This window comes from Macrotis lagotis, chromosome 1, assembly GCF_037893015.1.
Source record: "Macrotis lagotis isolate mMagLag1 chromosome 1, bilby.v1.9.chrom.fasta, whole genome shotgun sequence".
Lineage (NCBI taxonomy): Eukaryota > Metazoa > Chordata > Mammalia > Peramelemorphia > Peramelidae > Macrotis > Macrotis lagotis.
Genome location: NC_133658.1, coordinates 347,734,501 through 347,756,188, shown reverse-complemented (window position 1 = coordinate 347,756,188; position 21,688 = coordinate 347,734,501). Strand labels below are relative to the sequence as shown.

At 34.0% G+C, this 21,688-nt stretch overlaps 1 protein-coding gene across 1 annotated transcript in view; it reads right to left on the bottom strand.

Moving 5' to 3' along the window:
- MROH8 (maestro heat like repeat family member 8) overlaps window positions 1-21,688 on the bottom strand; it is a 72,186-nt gene that overhangs the window by 47,701 nt on the left and 2,797 nt on the right. Inside the window, exons 3-5 of the mRNA XM_074201983.1 lie at window positions 17,947-18,071; window positions 13,648-13,793; window positions 11,266-11,388 (exon numbers count right to left, since the gene is read on the bottom strand). Of these exons, the coding sequence (XP_074058084.1) occupies window positions 11,266-11,388; window positions 13,648-13,793; window positions 17,947-18,071 (394 nt within the window). The remainder of the gene's footprint in view (window positions 1-11,265; window positions 11,389-13,647; window positions 13,794-17,946; window positions 18,072-21,688) is intronic.

Below are 21,688 nucleotides of genomic sequence, written 5' to 3'. Positions count from 1 at the left end.
AAGGAGCATATAGAAACAAAGTAGGTGGGAGTTGAAAATGAAGGGATGATATATTAAAAAGATGCAGTTAAAGGGTGAGAGAGGAATGTATTAGGAGAAAGGAGAAAGGGAGTAAAATGGATTAAGTTACTTAAAATAATAATAAAAAGCAGTTGCAATGGTGTAGAAAAGGAGGGAGCTGAGGGGGAATGAGTAAGCCTTACTCCCATTGAAATTGGCTCAAAGAGGAAATAATATACCCACTCAATTGGATATAGAAAATTATCTTACTCTAGAGGAAAGTAGGAGGGGTTAAGGGATGGGAGATAGGATGGGGAGGTAGGTGATTGGAGGGAGCAAAGCATATTGGAGGTGGTAGTCAGATGCAGAGCACTTCTGAGCAAGGACAGGATGAAAGGAGAGAGATAATAGAATAAATGGAGGTAGGGGGAATAGGATGGAGGAAAATACAGTTAGCAATAGCATCTGTGGGAAAAATTATTGAAGCAAGTTTCTCTTGATAAAGACCTGAGTCAAATTTATAAAAAATAAGAACCATTCCTCAACTGATAATTAAAAGATATGAAGTTTCAGATGAGGTTATCAGTACTATCTATATTAAAAAAGTCCTAACTCATTGATTGGAAAAATACAAATTAGAACAATTCTGAGGTACTACCTTATATACCTATTGGATTGACTATGAGGACAGAAAAACAAAATGACAAATGTTGCAGGGGAGGGAGAAAATGAGATATTAATGAACTGTTGGAGTTGTGAAAAGCTTCAACAATTCTGTAGACCAATTTTGAACTATGCCTAAAAGAATATAAAACCATGCCTACACTACTAGGTCAATACCACTTCTAGGTCAATATTCCAGAAGAGATGAAAAACAGGAAGGAAAAGAACCTTTATGTATAAAGGATATTTATAGCAATTCTTTTCTGATGCCAAGGTACTGGAAATTGAAGGGATTCCCATCAGTTTGGGAAAATGGCTGAAAAAATTGTGGTATGTGAATATGACAAAATAATATTCTGCAATAAGAAATTAACAGGATGCCCTCAGGAAAACCTGGAAAGACTTACATGAGTGGACACATTGGGAAATATACTATATACAAAGTAACAGCAATATTGTGGCATGATCAACTGTGAATGACTGTTTTCTCAGCAAAGCTATGACCCAAGACAACTCTGAAGGACTTAGTAAGATAAAGAATACTATCCATCTTCAAAGACAGAGCTGATGGTATCTGAATACAGATTGAAGCATTTTTTAAAACTTTATTTTTCTTGATATTTCTTTATTTTGGGGGAGGAATATGTTTACTTTCACAAATGACTATTATGGTAATGTTTTGCAAAACTACACATTCTTAACAAATATCAAATAACTTGCTTTCTCAATGAGGGGGAGTGGGGTGGGAAGAAGGGAGAAAATTCAGAACTCAGAGTATAAAAAATATATGTTACAACTTGTTTTTACATGTAACTGGGGAAAAATAAAATGAAATAAGTATTAAAAAAGGAAAGGATGACCAGGAAGATTTCAAAAGAACCTACAAAACCTTCTATGAATTGCTGCAAAGTAAAGTGAACAGAACCAGGAGAACACTGTACATAGTAATAGCAATATTGTACAAGCAATTCGTAACAATACTGTGATCCAAAACAATCCCAAAGGACTCATGATGAAAAATGTTATTCTTCAGAGAAGGAATTAACAGAGACTGAAGGCAGATTAACAATACTATTTTTCACTATTTTGTTTGTGATTTTGTTTGTTTTCAGTTTTCTTCTATAAAATGACTAATATGGAAATATATTTTTACATGATTGCACATATATAACTTATATCGGATCAAATGTAATCTCAAGGAGCAGGGATAAAAGGGAGGGGGAGAGAGAATTTGTTACTCAAAATTTTTAAAAGTGAATATTAAAATTTTTTTACATGTAATTGAGAATTTTAATTTTAAAAAGAACTCCTACTCCAGACCATAACCTTGAAATTATTTTTCTCTTTTCCTCTTTACTTTTCATATTCAATTAATCACTTCCTTTTTAAAAACCAAATAAACAAACAAACAAATAAATGGGCAGCTGGGTGGCGCAGTGTATAGAGTACCAGCCCTGGAGTCAGGAGTACCTGAGTTCAAATCTGGCCTCAGACACACCTAGCTGTGTGGCCTTGGGCAAGCTACAACCCCATTGCCTTGCAAAAACCTAAAAAAAAAAATAAACAATCACTTCCTTTCTTTAAAAAAATTCTGAACTTGAGAATTTAAATAAGCATTTCCATAGCAAAGTAGAGTACAGGAAAAAAATGATTGCATATGAAACTCCAATTCTATTATATACAACTTCCTTTTCCTTTTAAATATATAGTGAAGTTATCATGTACCTTTCTTTCCCTCTCCCTCTCCCCTAGCTAGAGATGGCTACCATAAGATAAATTATATATGTAAATATTTTTATATGTGCGTAATATATAATTTACATACTTCTTTTTATCAGTTCTTTCTCTGGATGCAGACAGCATCTTCCTTCAAAAGACCTTTGTACTTGAGTATTTATAATAGTCAAACTGATTTGGTCATATATTCTACAAATGATAAATGGTCAAAGGATATGAACAGGCAATTTTCAGATAAAGAAATTAAAACTAACTATACTCATGAAAAAATGCTCCAAATCATTATTGAATAGATATATGTAAAGTAAAAGAACTATGAGGTGCAATGACCAACTTTGGAGAGGATGTGGGATAACTGGGACTCTAATACATTGTTGGTAGAGTTGTGAACTGATCCAGCCTTTCTGGAGAGCAATTTGAACTAACAGCAATAAATATGGTGCATACCTTTGATCCACTAATACTGGAAGAGAACATGGAAAAGACCCAGATGTACAAAAATATTTATAGCAGCACTTTTTTGTAGTGGCAAAGAATTAGAAATTAAGGAGAAGCACATCATTGGGGAATGGCATGACATTCATGGTAAAGGCATATTAGGGAGTACTATTGTTCTATAAGAATTATTGAGTAGCAAGACTTTAGAAAAGCATGGAAAGACTTTCTTGAACTGATGCTGAGTGAAGAGAGAAGAACAAGAACATTGTACACACTAATGGCAACATTTTGAGATGGATCAACAATGATGGATGCATCTCCTCTCAGAAGTTTAATGATCAAAGACAATCCTGAGGAACCTTTTATAGAAATAACATCCACATTCAGAAAAAAAATGCAAAACCCCCCAAAATTATGGAGTTTGAATGCAGAGCAAAGCATACTATGTTCACCTTTTAAATGTTCTTTTATGTTTTTCCTTTCTTTCTCATGGTTATTTCCCCTTAGTTCTAATTCTTGCACAATGTAAATTCTGAGACTTGTTAAGGAAAATGTTATCCACATCCAGAGAAAAAACTTAAGTTTGAATGTATATTCACTATTCTTTTTTATTTTCTTTCTCATGTTTTTCCCCCTTAGTTCTAATTCTTCTTTTATAACATAAGTAATAGGGAAATATGTTAAACACAATTGTACATGTACAATTTATACTAGATTGTTTGCTGCCATGGGGAAGGGAGGGTGGTGAAAAAATATGGAATTCATAAGCTTGCAAATTGATAAATGTTGAAAACTATCTTTGCATGGAATGAAATAAATTAGAAAAAAGAACAAAATGATTTGGTCACTCAAAGTTGCTTGTAAAACATTACTATTACTATTACTATTACTGTTCTGCTCATTTTTGCTCTTCATTATTTCAAACAAGTTTTTCCATGTTTTTCCAAAATCCTCAAACTCATTTCTTATAGCATAGTAGTCATAATAATAGTTGTCATTTGGTATCATGTTTTTCTAAAATCCTCAAGATCATCATTCCTTGTAGCACAGTAGTAATAATAATAATAATAATAATAATAATAATAATAATAATAATAATAATGATGATGATAACAATAATAGTTGTCCTTTGGTATCAGAGGATCACACCCAAGTAATTGGGTGGCTTGAGTTGTACAGTTATTTTTATTTTAATTAGGGGTATGCTGTGCAAGGTATCCTCACTAACCTTTTCCAGAATCATTCCATTCCATGGTCTGATTTGACAGGAAACAGGAGTATTGCTGATAGTCTGGAAGCTGCAGGAGCCTCTTGGCCTTGAATTGGTTTTGCTTCCTCCTGTATCAGTGCAGCATCTTGGAGGACCATCAACCCCCAGCAAGCACCAGCATATGACTTCTGATGACAAAATTCAACAACTCGTATATCCAAATCTGTCTCTCAATAGACTAATCATCAGTATGGTTTTCCTCTCAGACCTTCCAACTTCATTCGTGTTGCCCCCAGAAACCAAAGACTTTGGTTTCCCCAGAAGGTGTCCCGCAGGTCATGGAATAATACTGCTGCCGAATTGCTTGTTGACATCATTTACAATTGGAACTACTGTCCTTTGCGATCTCTCTTCACCCATCTGGTTTACTTCTTACTACTACCTAATTCACAACCATTTAAAGAACTCTTTCCTCATCTTTTCCCTGCACTATTCCAAATCTTAATCTACATACCCTTCTAAAAGTCCCTACCTTATCCCATCCCCTCACCCTCTTATTTCTTCATAAATTTAAAAGATTGTTATGCCATTCTAAATGTATATGCTGTTTCTTCTACCCTAGTCTCAATGAGAGTAATCTAGTACCATGAATCCTCCACTCTCACCTGTTTTCTCTGCATTAGTTCTTTTCATACCTTATCTGTATGAGATAATTACTCCTTCTTACATTATATTAATTTTGTTTTTTAGAATCACCCATCAAACTCAGTTCAGCCCCAATCATTTTCAAAACTACCCAAGAAATAATGACAGTCTTGAGAATGCAAATAATATTTTCATATATAAGAAGTAAACAGCTGAATTTCTTATAATTGATTATTGAATATCTTATAACTGATATTTTGAATTTTTCCATTGAGTTCTGGTCTTTTTGTCACAAATACCTGAAAGCTTTTCAGTTCACTAAATATCATTTTTTTTGCCAGTCAGGATAAGTTATTTTTAGTCATAATCAGCTCTTTTGCTCTTTGAAATATAATGTTCCAAGAGGTCTTTTAGTGTGGAAGCTGCTAGGTTTTATGCAATTATCTGATTGTACTCCATAGTATTTAAACTTTTTTTCCTTGTTGCTTGCAAGTTTCTCCTTAACCTAGGAACGTGTGCTAGTTCCTTTTTGCTTGCAACAGCAGCCCGGACTACATCTGGTCAGCACAGCTGGCATCCTAAGATAGGAGAGGGTCTTTCAATCAGCCCTCACTCACTATCTTTGAGGTGAAATCTCCACTTCTGGAAGTCAAGTCTTTCTGATGTTCCTCTCATGTCATCTTAGGAGAACAAGTGCTTTACCTCAGCTTTTGTTTATTTTTGATACTCTCCATTCAATCTGAGGCAATGTTCTGTTGTGGAGGAAATTTGGAGAACCTGGAATTTTCTGATCATTATCTTTCTTAATTACTGAGTCTTGATAAGTTTTCTTCTGCTATTTTCTTCAGATTTGCTTTGCCTATTCCTTTCCATTTCAACAGTCACTATCCTGGTCCCTAGCAACTACTGCTATATGCCCTTCTTCAGGATGGGAAGTTGAGAGTCAATGTAATAAAAATAGTTCTGGAATGAATCTGATTTATGACTTTTAAAGCTAGAGGCTTCAATTATAAGAAAGGGTAAAACCCCCACATATACAAAAATATTTTTAGCAGTTCTTTTCATAGTGGCAAAGAATTAGGAATTAGGTAGATGCCCATCAATTGGGGAATGGCTGAATAAATTGTTGTATATGAATGTGATGGAGTACTCTTATTCTGTAAGAAATCATGGCTTGTATGAGTTGATGCAGAACAACACTGAACACACTAACATCAACATTATGTGATAATCAACTATGATAGACTTGCTCATCTCAGCAGTACAAAAATCAAAGACAATTCTAAAGGATTTGTGATGAAAAATGCCATCCACATCCAGAGAAGGAACTTTGGAGTCTGAATGCAGGCCAAAGCTTACTCTTTTCAATTTCTAAAATTTGTTTTATATTTTTATGGCTTTTTTCCTCCTCTCAAAGTTTCTTTCATTTTGTTCTTATTTTTCTTTTATAACATGATGAATATGGAAAAATGTTTATCATAATTATACATGTTTAACCTATATTAGACTGCTCTCTGTCAGGAGGAGGGAGGAAGAAATGAAGGGTGGGAGAAAAATTTGAAACTCCAAACCTTACAGAAAATGATTGTTGAAAACTATCTTTGCATGTAGTTAGAAAAATAAATAAATTGATAATTTTTAAAAAGCTAGAGGCTTCAAAGAGCTATGACCAGAGGAAGAATTCCTTTCTAAACATGGGGTATAAAGAATTATAGTAGATAATTCTGATTGCATAAAACTGAAAAACTTCTGCATAAAAAAAAAACAATGTAGATAAAATTAAAAAAGAGTAGTTAATTGGAAAAAAATTTTGGAAGCAGATTTTGTTGATAAAGATCTGCTGAGATATAGAGGGAATTCATTCAAATATGTAAAATAAGAGCCATTATCTAATAGATAAATAGTCAAAGGATATGAAAAGACAATTTTCAAGATGAGAAATCCTATCAATAATCATATGTAAAATAGATTCAACATTAAAAGATCAGAAAGTTTGGAATATGATATTATGGAAGGGGAAAGGAGTTAGAATTACAACCAAGAATCACCTACTCAGCAAAAATAAGTATAATCTTTCAAGGAAAAAAATGGATATTCAGTGAAATAGTTCTTTCAAGTATTGTTGATGAAAAGACCAGAGCTGAATAGAAAATTTTAAAGAGAAGCATAAAAGAATAAATAGGAAAAAGAAATAATAAGGGACTTAATAAAATTAAACTTTTTGCATTCCTACATGGGAAGATGATACTAGTAACTCATAAGAACTTTCTCATTATTAGAACAGTTAGGAGTAAATATACATATATATATATATGCATATATATATATATATATATATGGAGAGAGAGAGAGAGAGAGAGAGAGAGAGAGAGAGAGAGAGAGAGGACATAGATGAGAATTGAATATGAAGGAATGATATCTTTAAAATTAAGATATGAGAGAGCAATTTATTGGGAGAAAGGGAAAGGGAGAGGTAGAATGGGGTAAACTATCTAACATAAAAAAGGCAAAAAAAAAGCTTTTACAGTGGAGGGAAGGAAGGGAAGATGAGGAGGAGTGAGTGAAACTTACCCTCATCAGAATTGGCTCAAAGAGGAAATAACACACACACACACTCAAGTGGATATAGAAATCTATCTTATCCTACATGAAAGTAGGAGGGGAAGAGGATAACACAAGGGGAGAGTGATGGACAGGAGGGCAGATTGGGGAAGGGGTAGTCAGAAGCAAAAGATTTTTGAGAGGGACAGGGAGAAAGGAGAGAGAGAGAGAATAAAGATGAGGAGGAGAAATAGAGAACTGAGTCAAATTTGTGAAAATAGAGCCATTCCCAAATTGAGAAATCATCAAAAGATATATACAGTTTTCAGATGAAGTAATCAAAGCATATGGTAATAGCCATGGAAAAAAAAGCTCTAACTCACTATTGACTGGAAAAATGCAAATTAAAACATCTGAAGTACTACTTCATATCTATTAAATTGACTAATAGGAAAGGAAAGGAAAATGACAAATGTTGGAGATGTGGGAAAAATGAGACATTATGCACTACTAGTGGAGTTGTGAATTGAATCAATCATTCAGTAAAGCAATTTGGAACTATGCCCATGCCCTTTGACCTAGTAATATCATGTCTAGGTCTGTATCCCAAAGAAATTAAAAAAACAATAAAGGAAAAATACCTCTATGTACAAAAAGTATTGATAGAAGCTCTTTTTTGGTGTCAAAGAATTGGAAATTGAGGGTATGACCTTCATATGGTAATAGCTGGACAAATTATGGCATGAAATTATGGTGGAATACTATTCTGCTATGAGAAATGATGAACAGGATACTTTCAGAAAAATCTGGAAAGACTTACATGAGTAAAGTGAAATGTCCTGTGTACAAAGTAACAGTAATACTCTAAGATGATCAGCTGTGAATGACTAAGTTATTCTCAGCAATACAATGATTCAAGACAACTTGAAAGAACTTTTGATGGAAAATGCTATCCATCTCCAGAGAAAGAACTAATGGTATCTACATATAGGCCGAAGTATACATTTTTACTTTTTAAAATTTTTTGTGAGTTTTGGGGTTTTGTTTCTGTTTTTGGTCTTTACTTTCTTTCAAAATATGACTATAATGGAAACGTTTTGCATTACTTTAATCAAATTGCTTGCCTTTTCAATGGAGTGAGGGAAGAGGAAGGAGGAAGATAATTTGGAACTCAAAATTTTAAAAACAAATGTTAAAAATTGTTTTTACATGTAACTGGAGAAAAACAAAATACTAAATAAATTCTAAACAGAATAAATCATATATAAAATGCCACAAATCAATAATTATGTAAGAAACACAAATTAAAACAAATTAGTGGTTCTATCTTAATTCCATTTTATTGGCAAAGATGACCAAAAAAAGGAAAATAAAATAAAAATTGGTGAAGGGAAAGACTGGAAGAATAAGGAGGAAAGTTATAACTATGAAATGGTCCACCCATTCTAGAAAGCTGGAACTATACACAAATAGTAACTAAACCATAAATCCACTTTTGACTCAGTAATTCAGATAAAACTAATAAGCTTCTACTCCCACTCCCATCCACAAATAAAAAACAAAAGAAAAAGACTGACATGTACAAAAATCTAAAGTAGCACTTTTTGTGTTTATAAAGAACTAATTTGGTGATTGGCTCATCAAATTATTGTATATGAATGTAATGGGAATATTACTGTGCCATAAGAAATGTGAAATGAATAGCACTAGATGATAATTGTTTGGGTTTTTTTTTTTTTTTTGGCAAGTCAATGGGGTTAAATGACCTACCCCAAGGTCTCATAGCTAGGTAATTATTAAGTGTCTGAATCTGAATTTAAACTCAGGTTCTCCTGACTCCAGGTTGGTGCTCTATCCAGTGCACCACCTAAGCTGCCTTACTAGGTAAATAATTTATATGGTGACTACAACATTATAAAGAAAAAATGACTTTGAAAGAATTTAGAACTCCAATCAATGCAATCTCCAATTACAACCTCAGAAGAACTCAAGCATGTTGCTACCCTTCTCCAACAAAAGTGATAGATATCTCACACGTACAAATATATGATTTTTTTTTTGCTTGACAGGACTTATTTGACATGAGAGGGAGATGTATGTGTTTTAAATTCATAGAAAGGTTTTTTGGGGGGGTGAGAAGTGAGAGAGATGAAACATTTTAAAAAACCAGAAGAAAATAGAAGAAGCTTTGGAAGGGGATACAAATGACAAAAGAGCCTTTATACTAATCTGTTTTTAGAAGAGGTGTGGGGGTGCTGCTAGGCAGGTTGAGAGGATAAAGTATTGGTCCTGAAGTCAGAAGGACCCGAGTTCAAATCTGGTCTCACTTGATATTTACTAAGCTGTATGACCTTAGGCAAGTCACTTTACCTCTTGTCCCACAAAAAAATAAAACCATAAAAATAAAAATGTGTGTATGTTGTTAATAGAATTTTATTAAGCCAATCTCTAACCTGCTTTCTAGAATTTATTAAGCCAATCTCTAACCTGTTTAACCTGGGTTAAACAGAGCAAGCCAGAGAAAAAAGTGCCAGTAACCAGGCAGTAGTTCAATTAATTGCTTTCCTTGCAAAGAACAGATCTGCAAATCAGAATTTCTCCAACTTGCTGCAGCAGAAGCAGAGATTATATACATGAGTGTGAGAGGGAAGGGATGGGAAAGTGAATCATAGAACATTAGTTCAGAACAATACAACAATCACAACAAGTTTTGGGAGTTGCAACTATCCAGGTTGGACAACACAGCACAGGAGTCCTTGAATCCTATAGGAATGGTTAAGTTGATTGTATAGTCTTGGAAACAGAAAAAATTATACAGTCTTCTGATTCACTTCACTTGAACATGGGAAAGTACAGGTCAAGGAAAGAATGCAGGCTTGTCAGGATTAATAAATTACTTCAGGTTGTTTTGTTTTCTTTGATTTCCAGCTAAAGTCTGTCCATAAAAAGAGATCTGTAGAAACTAAATTATCTTTAGCAAATTCATTATACATATCACCTCGATCAATATGAAGATCATAATTCTCTTTTTTTTTAATTTTTGCAAGGTAATGGGATTAAGTGACTTGCCCAAGGTCATACAGCTAAGTATTAAGTGTCTGAGGCCACATTTGAACTCAGGTCCTCTTGAATCTAGGGCCGGTGCTCTATCCACTGCATCACCTACTTGCCCCCATAATTATCTTTTAACAATAGGTATACACACAAACATTTAAAGCAACATTTGTAGTAAAGATTTGATGTTTTAAATAAAACCCCTTTCTGCTGTTCCATGTATGTAGAATGCTTATGTCAAATGACGTTTGTTAAGTTTAGAAATAATAATTTTTTTTAAAGAATGCTATAGCTTTATTATCAAAAACTTTTATACACATTGTGCATAAAATCTGAAGCACGATGAGCCTCAGTCTCAGACTGGCACAAACATCATTATTCATCATTATGATGAAATAGGGGGAGAAAGACACAGCTCCATCACTGCTCCTGTACATATTCCATTCCTTTTCACAGTCTTTTTGACCACTTCATCTATGCTAACCTGATCAAAGATAAACCAATCCTATTCTTGTTATTTGGCTCACCTAAAACACTCCAGCAAAAATGCCAAGACAACTAGCCTCCATTCCAGATGATCTCTCCACCCATAAATCCAATAGAAACTACCAGAGGAATATCCCACAGATTTAATGGAGGTGCTATCAGTGCTCTCTCATATCACTGGACATCACATACCCCAGTCTCTATATAAGACTAACTTACACTTTGATTGATGCAATAGGCTTGTATCCTATATTATGCAGAGGTCACAGCTAACAATTTAGTTATGAACTAAGAAGGCACCAAGGACAAACTTGGTTTCTTTCTCAATTTTACCTGAGGTACATCCTGATGCCCATATACAATGCCATTAAAAATCCATTCTTGGTGGGGGATGAAGGATGAAAGCATTAGGAAATACTAGTGAGCCACCAAAAATTTTGCTGATGAAAAAATGATAATTTATGAAAATTTAGTAAAGCTGAAATACTCACAGTTATAGCATCCAAGATTTCTGACAAGTGCTTATGAATGAACAGTTCAGAGGTTTCTTCATAGGGTAAAGTTCGACTGAGAGTGGATAAACATCGCAAGAATGTCAGTTTTTCGACATCACTCTGAATTCATGAGGGGGAAAAAAAGAATATGTAATAGGTATTTAATGAATGTTCAAAGTATTGAAGATTTAAAAAATAGAATATTAAGGTTGAAAGGGATTCCAGAGATAACCAAGTCTAACTTGCTTTTTACAGATCTGGAAAAACCAAGGCCCAGAGAATTTAAGTATAGGTTCTGTTTTGTGAGGCTCAAAAACCCAGAATTCAAATACATAAATGATTTTCTTGAAGTCACAAAACTAGTACTAGAACCCTGAAACAGAACACACTGCTGCTCTTGATACCTCTTTTCACCAATGCTGCTCTTGACACCTTACATAAATAGTGCTTTTTTTCTTTTTTTAAACTTTTTTAAAATTCTGAGTTCTAAATTCCCTCAGTCCAGCCCTACTCCCACCCATTGAGATGCCAAGCAATATAATGTTCATCATATATATGAAATTATGCAAAACATTTTCATATTAGCCAGATTGCAAAAAATAAAAAGCAAGATAAAAAAACATGACAAAAACAAACTTCACTTAAAGTTCACAGTTTGCTTTCTAGAGATAGCATTTTTTTATCTTGAGTCCTTTGGAATTATCTTAGATTTCTGCATTGATCAGAGTAGCTAATCACAGTCAATCATCTTAATAATATTGCCATGTCTGTGTGTAGTGTTCTCCTAGTTCTATTCACCTCACTTTCCATTAGTTAATTTAAGTATTCCAAAGTTTTTCCTGAACCTGTCCTTCATATCATTTCCTATAACTCAAGATTATTTCATCACAGTCAGTATGCTACAACTTGCTATTTCCCAATTGCCGAACAGCCCCTCTTTTTCCAGTTCTTTTCCACCACAAAAAAAGAGCTGTTATAAAAATTTTGTACATATGATGTTTGTCCTTCTTTCTCGAAGACCATGACATCAAGGAGGTGATGCCATGACAAACAAGTAAACTGGATTTAGGTGAGGTGAGCTGTTCTTAGTCTCACTTTATACTCTGGAGCCAATTGGGTCCAGTAGCCAGATATGAATGAGGATGACTAAGATGGTCCTGGTTGCAAGGAAGTTAGGGTTAAGTGACTTGCCCAAGGTCACACAGCTAGTAAATAAAATGTCAAGTATCTGAGGTCAAATTTGAACTCAGGTCCTCCTGACTTCAGGGCTGGTGCTCTATCCATCATACCACTTATCTGTCCAATACATTTAAGTCTTTTTCTTTTTTCTTTGATCTCTTTGGAATGTTTACCTACAAAAAATGAATATTGAAAATCATCTTTATATATAATTGGAGAAATAAATAAATTTTTTTTAAAAAATCAGTTTGTTTCCTGTGATCTTCTCTATCTTTTGTAGATATCTGCAAATAGAAGGTGAAGAAACTTTTCTGAATGTTTTAATATTTGTTATTTCACTTGATCCAACATTATTATATTGTTATATGAATTAGTACTGTGCATGTATTTTTGTACTGGATTTTATAATTTTACAAGCCCAAGAATAAACAAATACACACACACACTGTTCAGTTCCCTCAGAATATAGAGAATGCAATAAAGAGAAATGCTAACACTTAACCAGATTCACTTTGCCCAGCAAAAAAAAAAAATAGAATTTGAATATTAAACTGGAAACGAGGAGAACTTATGAATAAAATCACCATTATCAACTCTAATTTGTCAAAATCTATAACAGTAAAGAATCAGGAATATTATGGTTTGTTTGATGTAGCATCCAGATGTTAGGAAAGCAAAATTTTTAAAATTCAGAGAAAATTTAAGTATAAAAATAGACACTCTTAAAATGAAAATGGCTCAAGGAGAAGGAGTTTCCAAAAGTAAATTCTGATAATACAATTTATAAATTCCAACAAGGAAAAAACATAGAAGGAAGCACAAGAGAAGGAAATGTGGTTCACAAGAAGCCCTTGGAAGCACTCATATTTCCCCCATGGGCCTTATAGAAAAGGTATGCAAATGCACACAGAAAGAACAGTAAACATAAAGGAACCCTTCTATTCAGCCTGCAGGATAAGCCTTAGGAAGGCTATCCCTAGAATGAGGGCAGGCTTATGGAATATGCTATGGAAAACAAAACTATTCCAGTTCTGCTTGTGTTCTCCACCAATTGCCTTCAGACTAAAAACTGAAGAACAAATATAATTAAGAGGGAATTTTAAGCTAAAGGTGATGAGTGCTTATGAACATGGAACAGTTCCTGGAAAATTATGAAAGTATAGAAGTACCAATAAAAGATGATGTGAAGTCTGTTCATACCTTCTGATCACCATTAAGGTAATCCTGAATGGACTTTATCATGCTTTCTATTATAACCACACCTGGGGGTCCTTCAGTCTGTGAATATATGATGTTTCTGGTAACACTTTTTTGAGAAGTTCCTGGGGTATCAGAAATGTCTGAGTCTAAAAAAAAAGAAAGGAGAAAGTTAAAACTTCTCATGCTATGGTGAAATAGATGGTATAGTAAAAAATGTAATAAGGTCTCTCTGTGAGGCAGTGGTTTTCAAGTCCTAGTCTACTAAAACATGTATTATATATATACATATATAAATACTAAAATTATAATGAAACATTAAAATTAGCATGTTCCTGTTTAAAGCATTTCATATTTGGGAAATCTCTGATTTCATATTTTTTAGGTACTTCTATAATACACTTTTATTTTGATTTATACATTTATCTTATCATCACTACTAGAGTATAAATTCGTTGAGAGTAGAAAACAGATCTTATTTATCTCAGCATCTCTCCTAGCATTTCAGTGCAATGTATCATACATGCTTAATAAATGTTTATAGAATGTTGAATTAGTTTAGGCAAATCATTTAACCTGTTTCTGTATCTACATAACGAAGGAGTTGAAGTAGATCCTGTTTAAGGTTCTTTTAATCTACAATAATTCTCTACTTTTATAATTTCATAGGCTAAATATATGGTAAGAGAGAAGAAAATTCCCTCCAGTAATACTAATCTGCATCTGTTCATAATTTTTTTTTAGTTTTTGCAAGGCAATGGGGTTAAGTGACTTGCCCAAGGCCACACAGCTAGGTAATTATTAAGTGTCTGAGGTCAAATTTGAACTCAGGCCCTCCTGACTCCAGGGCCAGTGCTCTATCTACTGCATCACCTAGCCGCCCCCCCATAATTTATTAACTTAAAGAGTTGCCTACAATAATAAGGGGCTCAAATGATATACCTAAAATCCTGGGAGCTTACTGACACCAAGGCTGGTCCTCTAATCATTATTCTATAATATAATCTCTCCATGGTCCAGTGTTACATAAAGGCTGAATTACCCCTTCATTATTTTTTCCTCAAGTAAGTGATGGTGATCAGAGAGTCTCATTACTGTTTCTTTTTTTTGGGGGGGGGAGTTATAGCACACATATTTGTTATCTATAGACAGCAATTAAATTTACCATATTTTTATAAAGTGAATCACTTCAGGTTCCTTTGATTTCATCTGTATGAGTAATTCCTCAATCTTGATTAAGATTCTTCTATGTCTTAGTAAACTATCAGTCCAAAAAAAATTGATAACTGGAACTTTTCTGAACCTTGCTTGGCTGTTCCTTGGGTGACAGTGTGGACCTGGGTTATAATGCTTTGGTAGGATCTTCTAGATATTGTGCTTTCCTAATATAACCTTTGAGTAGGCAAACATACTTATCTAATTTACTTATAAAATATGATATATTCCATCTTAGAACAGGTTTTGGCAAGATTTTGTTTTTTCTTATAGTATTCACTTTGATTTACTATAATGATTATTTATTAAGTACCTGAGCTCTGAGTTTTTATAGATTTGAATCTAGATATTCTTAGAAGCTCTTAAATCCAACTTCCTCATTTTTACAGAAAAGGAAACTGAAGCCCAGGGAGGTTAATTAACTTGTCCAAGGTCACCTTATTACTGCTTCTTTTTTCATTTCTATACGATCTTATTTTCTACTTCTTTCCCATATAAACTCTCTGCTTTAGTCAGGTCAACTTTCTTTTCTTTTCTTCTCTTCTCTTTTCTTTTCTTTTCTTTTTGCAAGACAATGGGATTAAATAACTTGTCTAAGGTCACACAGCTAGGTTAATTATTAAGTGTCTGAGGATGGATTTGAATCCAGGTCCTCCTGAATCCAGGGCCAGTGCTCTATCCACTGGGTCACCTAGCTGTCCCTAGACCAACTTTCTTAGTATTTTCTTCCAGACACCAAATACATTTGCAATTTTTTTTCTACTTTCATCTATTTTTTCATGCTTTTCCCTGGAATTCCTTTACCCTTCACTAATATAGGAGCCTGCATTTCCCATCTTGCAAAATCCTATACTTCCTTTTAGGGCCTAGCTGAAGTTCTACTTCTTTCATAAAAAATTCCCTTTCTATTTCAGTCTACTTAGATCTGTCACTTCTTAGAACTCCTACATCATTTGAACTGAAAAGATTGCATTTTCAACTTTTGGATGGCTCTGGTTTTTTTTTTAGGTTTTTTTTTTGCAAGGCAAATGGGGTTAAGTGGCTTGCCCAAGGCCTAACGGCTAGGTAATTATTAAGTGTCTGAGACCATATTTGAACCCAGGTACTCCTGACTCCAAGGCCGGTGCTTTATCCACTACGCCACCTAGCCGCCCTTGGTTCTAATTGTTAATCCAATCTAAAAGATAATATTAAATGTCCTTTATATGTAAGAAAGGCACTGTGCTAAATCTAGGGTTTACAAATGAAAGGGATACAAAGAAAGTGTAAGGAAGTATTTCTCCTCTTTTACTTCCTTAGGAAGTGGAAAGCTCTTTGATTAAAACTAATAAAATTTGGTGCTGTTAGACATTGGTTGGCTAAAGGATCAGTAACAACCTTGATATACTTTAAAAAAAGCAATATTTTCTAAGTGAAGAGATAAGAACTCTCTTAGTTGGGAGGGAATCACTTCTGACACTCGGAAAGAAAGTAAACTTTGGGTGACTATCCAGAAGGGTTATACTATCAATGGAAATAGAGATTTTGGAGGTAAGAAAATAAGCTCAGTTCTGAACACATTGGGTTTGGTTATGCAGATGGTGTCTAAAAATATGGGAGGCCCATTTGCCTTGCAAAAACCTAAAAATAAAAATAAAAAATAAAAATATGGGAGGGGCTATAGTGCTCTTTTGGAAAGTCTGCCTTATGTTGATCTAGAACCTGCTTTCCTATTTATTTTCATCAATTAATATTTATTCTTCAACTGCCTTTCATAAATTCTCTGTAAATCTTTTTTTTTTCCTTAGACAGACTAAAGATTCCTAGTGCCTTTAACAAATCCTCATAAGGCATGGTTCTGAGTCCCTTAACTTCTGGTTTCCCCTCTTCAGGATTTGGTTCAGTCTGACAATGTTACTCCTAAAGCAAGATACCTAGAACTCAATAAAATATTCCAGATGAGGTCTAACTAGTTTGTTATTAGTGATACAAATGAATTCCTTTTTTCCCCTGGACACTAAATTGCTACTGATGCAGCCTAATGTACCACCTAAACTCATTTTTAAACACCAATTTGTCCCAAGAATGCTCTAGGGTCAAGAATTAGAGTAAACCATAACTCTGTAAGAAGCACTAAAATAGGGGAATAGAGTCATGGAAGGTGTTAACTTGCATATAAAGTTCAGTGAAAGATAATATCCAAGAGATAGAAAGCCATCAAGGGAGGCAGGTGTATAATATAGTATGAAAAAGGAATGAGAGAAAATATTAAAACACTAGGAGGGATTATATATGGGATTACTCAATGGAAAATTTAAAGCAAAGAGACAGACAAGAAGCCGATGCAAAAAAGGAAGCAGGGATGGATCACAATCTGAAGGAGTACAGGAAGAACTTAGACCAGAGATCAGAAATGAGTCCAAACTTGTTGTTGGCATTAGATGTTGTTGTTACTATACCACATTACTGAATCATTTTGAGTTTGCAGCTACTAGCCTGGGTTACTGTCAGCTGTTTTATTTCACCTTTATCCCCAGTGAAAGAAACCTAGAAAGTAGTAAGTCATTACATCAGTGTTTTGGAATATAATAAAAATATTCTTTATACAAATTGCTACCTTGGTGTGTCCCATCCAGTTTGTTTCTGCAACTGCTTTTTAAAAATCTATGCATAAAAAATTCATTATTTAACAACTTTCATTTGCTAGATTCAGCCCCTTTCTAGCCTGTAGAGTGATTATCAAGGATACTAAATATATAGTATTATACTGATATTTTCTTTTATTTATATTTAGAGACATTGGAGTGAAATCAGGTCTAAGTTCTAATTCTGTTTTTGTCACTTACTATCCATATGAAGAAAATAGAATAAATGATCTCTAAGTTTCCTTCTAAATCTAAATTTTTATCATCCATAGGTTCAAGGAACCCTAAATTTTATAATGCTGAATGTCATTGTCATCTTCTAACTTGGGTGCAAGATCCCAAAGGATAGGGGCAAGATTTGAAGCCTCTAACATGGTAGGTAAGCATAGTGCTTATATCCAGCTTATACTCAACTCGATTTTTTTTTCAACTTGATTTAAAAGAGTTTCTTTTTCTACTTTACCTGTGAGCTCAGGGTTATTACTTAGATCTTTCTTAATTCTTTCCAAGTTGCTTAGCTGTAAATCCATATTTCCAGACTCACTGTCAGAACTAGAGAGAGACACCTTCTCTTCAAGGGTGTTGTATCTAGAAATGAACATTAAAAGATCAATTTATTTCCCTTGGGAGGGTAGACTTGTTGAACTCTGTGAAAAATCAATGACTTATTATCAATGAGTTATTCATCTGACCAAATAACAAATCCTGCTCACATTACTTCAGAGAAAAGAGGCAAAGGAATGTTACAAAACAGATAGTAAGGGGGCAGCTAGGTGGCACAGTGGATAGAGCACCAACCCTGAAGTCAGGAGGACCTGAGTTCAAATGTGACCTCAGACACTTAATTATCTAGCTGTGTGACCTTGGGCAAGTCACTTAACCCCATTGCCTTATACAAACTTAAAAAACAAACAAACAAAACAGGTAGCAGATCTAGGCTCACTCCTTAGGTGGCATCTCCTGGAAGACCTGAGTTCAAATTTGGCTTTGGAAGCTCACTAGTCATCTGACCCTGGGCAAATTGTCTGTTTCCTCATCTCTAAGATAGGGATGATAATAGTCCTTACCTTCCAGGGATGTTATGAGGATAAAATGAGATCATAATTTGATAGTATTTAGCAAACCCTAAATACTGTCATTATTTGTGTGACTTTGGGAAAGTCGCAATTTCTCTGGGCTTCAGTTTCCTCATCTGAAAAATAAATGATGGAGCTGATCTCTTGTCTTTTTAAGCTAAATCTAGAGTTATGATTCTAATTATCTGCATCTTTATTCTACCCTACAAGCAGATTCTTATTGTTTCCCTGTCTAACACGCTCATTAAAAAATTGTGTAACCAAGTCACACACAAGAGTGATTTAATAAGTAAAATCTTTCCCTTAACCTTTCCCTCCCTTTCAGGACTTGTATATTATTTGACAAATTCAAAAGAAGTAAAATGAGATAGGAGCTAAACCCCTAACAGAGTTCCTGTCTAGTATTAGTTTCAATAAGGAATTTCCAAGCTAAACAGGAGATAATTCAGGGTATAATACCAGTGGTGAAAAGTGATTAATTAGTCTGAGTCAGAAAAATAAGGTACATAAATAATTTTGATGGTCAAAAAAAAATTTTCTAATTTTGGGGTCTCTGATATCCATAAAATTTGCTTGGAATAAATCAATTCTATTCAAAATTCACACTCTTCAACCTTCAGACCTTTTTCTAGAAATTCCCAAGCTCCAACCACCATCAAAGTGGAAGGAATCAGAAAGTGATTAATAGTGGAAAATAAGGAGGGAGGGGAGGAGAAAGACTGAATTACTAAAGCTCTCAGGAAGAAAATTCAAAGACTTTAAATATAATCAGATAAATTATTAAGGAAAACATTAAAAGCAGAAGCATCCAAATGAATGTTTCTTTTTTTTTTTTTAACAGATGCATGGGCTTGATACTGTTCTGAACAGAAAAAATTTATATACCCTATGACTGTGCAGTCCTTTAAAACTTTTTTTTATAAAATACATAATACAAATATTTCTGCTAAAAATGGAAAATCTGAATAATTTTGATTTTATTTATTAGTTGAATAGTACAAGGTTTTTTCCTTTCCTGAAGGTGAGAGATCAGCCTATCTTGTATAACTTCAGGTCTCTGAAACTAGCTGACTAGTAAAGCAATTGCTCCAGTCAATCATCACTTCACTCTTTTCACCTCCCAGATTGATTTCTTTTTACTAGGTATAAGAGATCCTGCTTTGCCTCATTTCTTAGCTACCCTTAATCACTGAATAAGTATTGCCTCAGTCAAACTGACAGTCAAAGGACATGGTCTCTCACTGCATCCAGTCATCCTGGTCCATATCTGGCCACTAGACCCAGATGGGTCAAGAAGTGAGACTGGTGACTTTGCTGAGCCCACCCTCACTTAAATCCAATTCATTTGCCTTTCATGGCATCAGCTCCCTGATATCATGGTCCTCTGAGAATGAAGGACAAACAACAATATCTCAAAGTAGGAAGGCCAAGTCTTTCATTTTTTTTTTTTTTTTAGATTTTTAAAGGCAATGGGGTTAAGTGGCTTGCCCAAGGCCACATGGCTAGGTAATTATTCAATTCTTTCATTTCTAAAAGCCTGCCAGCCAACCAAGATCACATGACCTAAATGAACCCATACAGTGGCAGCCAATAAACCACTTTTCAGGAAAAGAAAGAAAAATCTATAAACAGTGACTTAGAATCAGTCAATGTTTTCAAAAGAAAGTTTCAGGCAACAATTCAATGTGTGCCAGGGCATCTCAGTTGCTGTAAACTCACAAAGCTTATTGGGAACTTTGCTCTAGGCCTAATAAATGACTCCAGACATGTCTGAATAAATAAATACTGTGAAATGAAGTAAATGATCCAATACTTAAGAGGATCCTATGAAATTTAACAAAAACAAAAAAATACTGTGATTTAGAAGACAGAACAATTTAAGAGACAACCTGAGTATATAGTTCTCCCAAAAGAACATAAGTCAAAAAACCTGAAGACCATAATGCAAGAAGTCATATGAGAAAATCTCAGAATTTCTGAAAAAAAAAAAGAATTAAATACTTGTTCAAAGCATTCTCAGATCACTTCCAGAAAACAAAACAAAACAAAAAAGAATGCAAACTTCAAGATATTGGGTAATGAAATTTAACAATTCAGAAAAAAGTTCTGCAAGTCACTAGGAGAAAGATCTTCAAATACAGTTGAAAAGAAAATTTGAATATTATATATGTAAATACATATGTGTTCAGATAAAAAGGAGGCAGTTAGGTGGCTCAGTGAATATAGAATGCTGGAGTCAGAAAGACCTGAATTCAAATCCAGCCCCAGACATTTACTAGTTGCAAGACCCTGACAAGTCATTTAATCTCTGTTTGCCTTATGTCACTGGACGAAGAAATGGGAAACCACTAGTCTCTTTGTCAAGAAAACCCCATGATTTTACCCACAATGATCAGGACTTCTATGTGTTAAGGGAACATGGCTTGTTGTCATATATGCTCTTAACTTCTGAACTAACTAGTCCAGACTGATTGGATGGAGTTGTACTTGAATCCTCTTAATTTGGCTGCCTGCTTCAGGCTGTGTGTTTATGTGAATAAGAAAATTATTTAATGTGATCTACATAAGGGTTTTTGGTTTGTTTGGTTTGTTTTTTTCTAGCACTTTTTTTTCCCCCAGAAATGTGCACACCTCTATTTACCTTCTTGATTTGAATACCTGGAAGAGACATTTTTTTTAAAAACCTCCCAAGTTTACTTTTTTACTTTTTTTCCTCCACAAATATTGTAAATATTACCTTACAGCTTGTGTGTTTTTATCTTGCAGATGTAGCTTTGTATGATATTCATAGAGAAATTAAGGTTAGGGAAGATTTCCTACTTAGTTTTGTGAAAATCGGTAATTTTTAACAATCTTAAGAAAAAAGCTTTTAACACCATCTTGGTAGAAAGAAGAGAACTAGTGTTATTAGAAAAAATGTTTTCATTGCTTTTTTCTTAAGATTTTTTATTAGGACTTCAGTTCTTTAGCAATTAAGAACTGCTTTTTATTAACTCCCAACACTTTTTCCCCCTTAGATTTTCATAAGAATTTAGTTCTTGATAAACTGTTTTAAATATTTTGATTGTAAATACCACATATAAATGTTATGAACTTTAGATTATGTACTGTATCCTGTGTACAACTAGA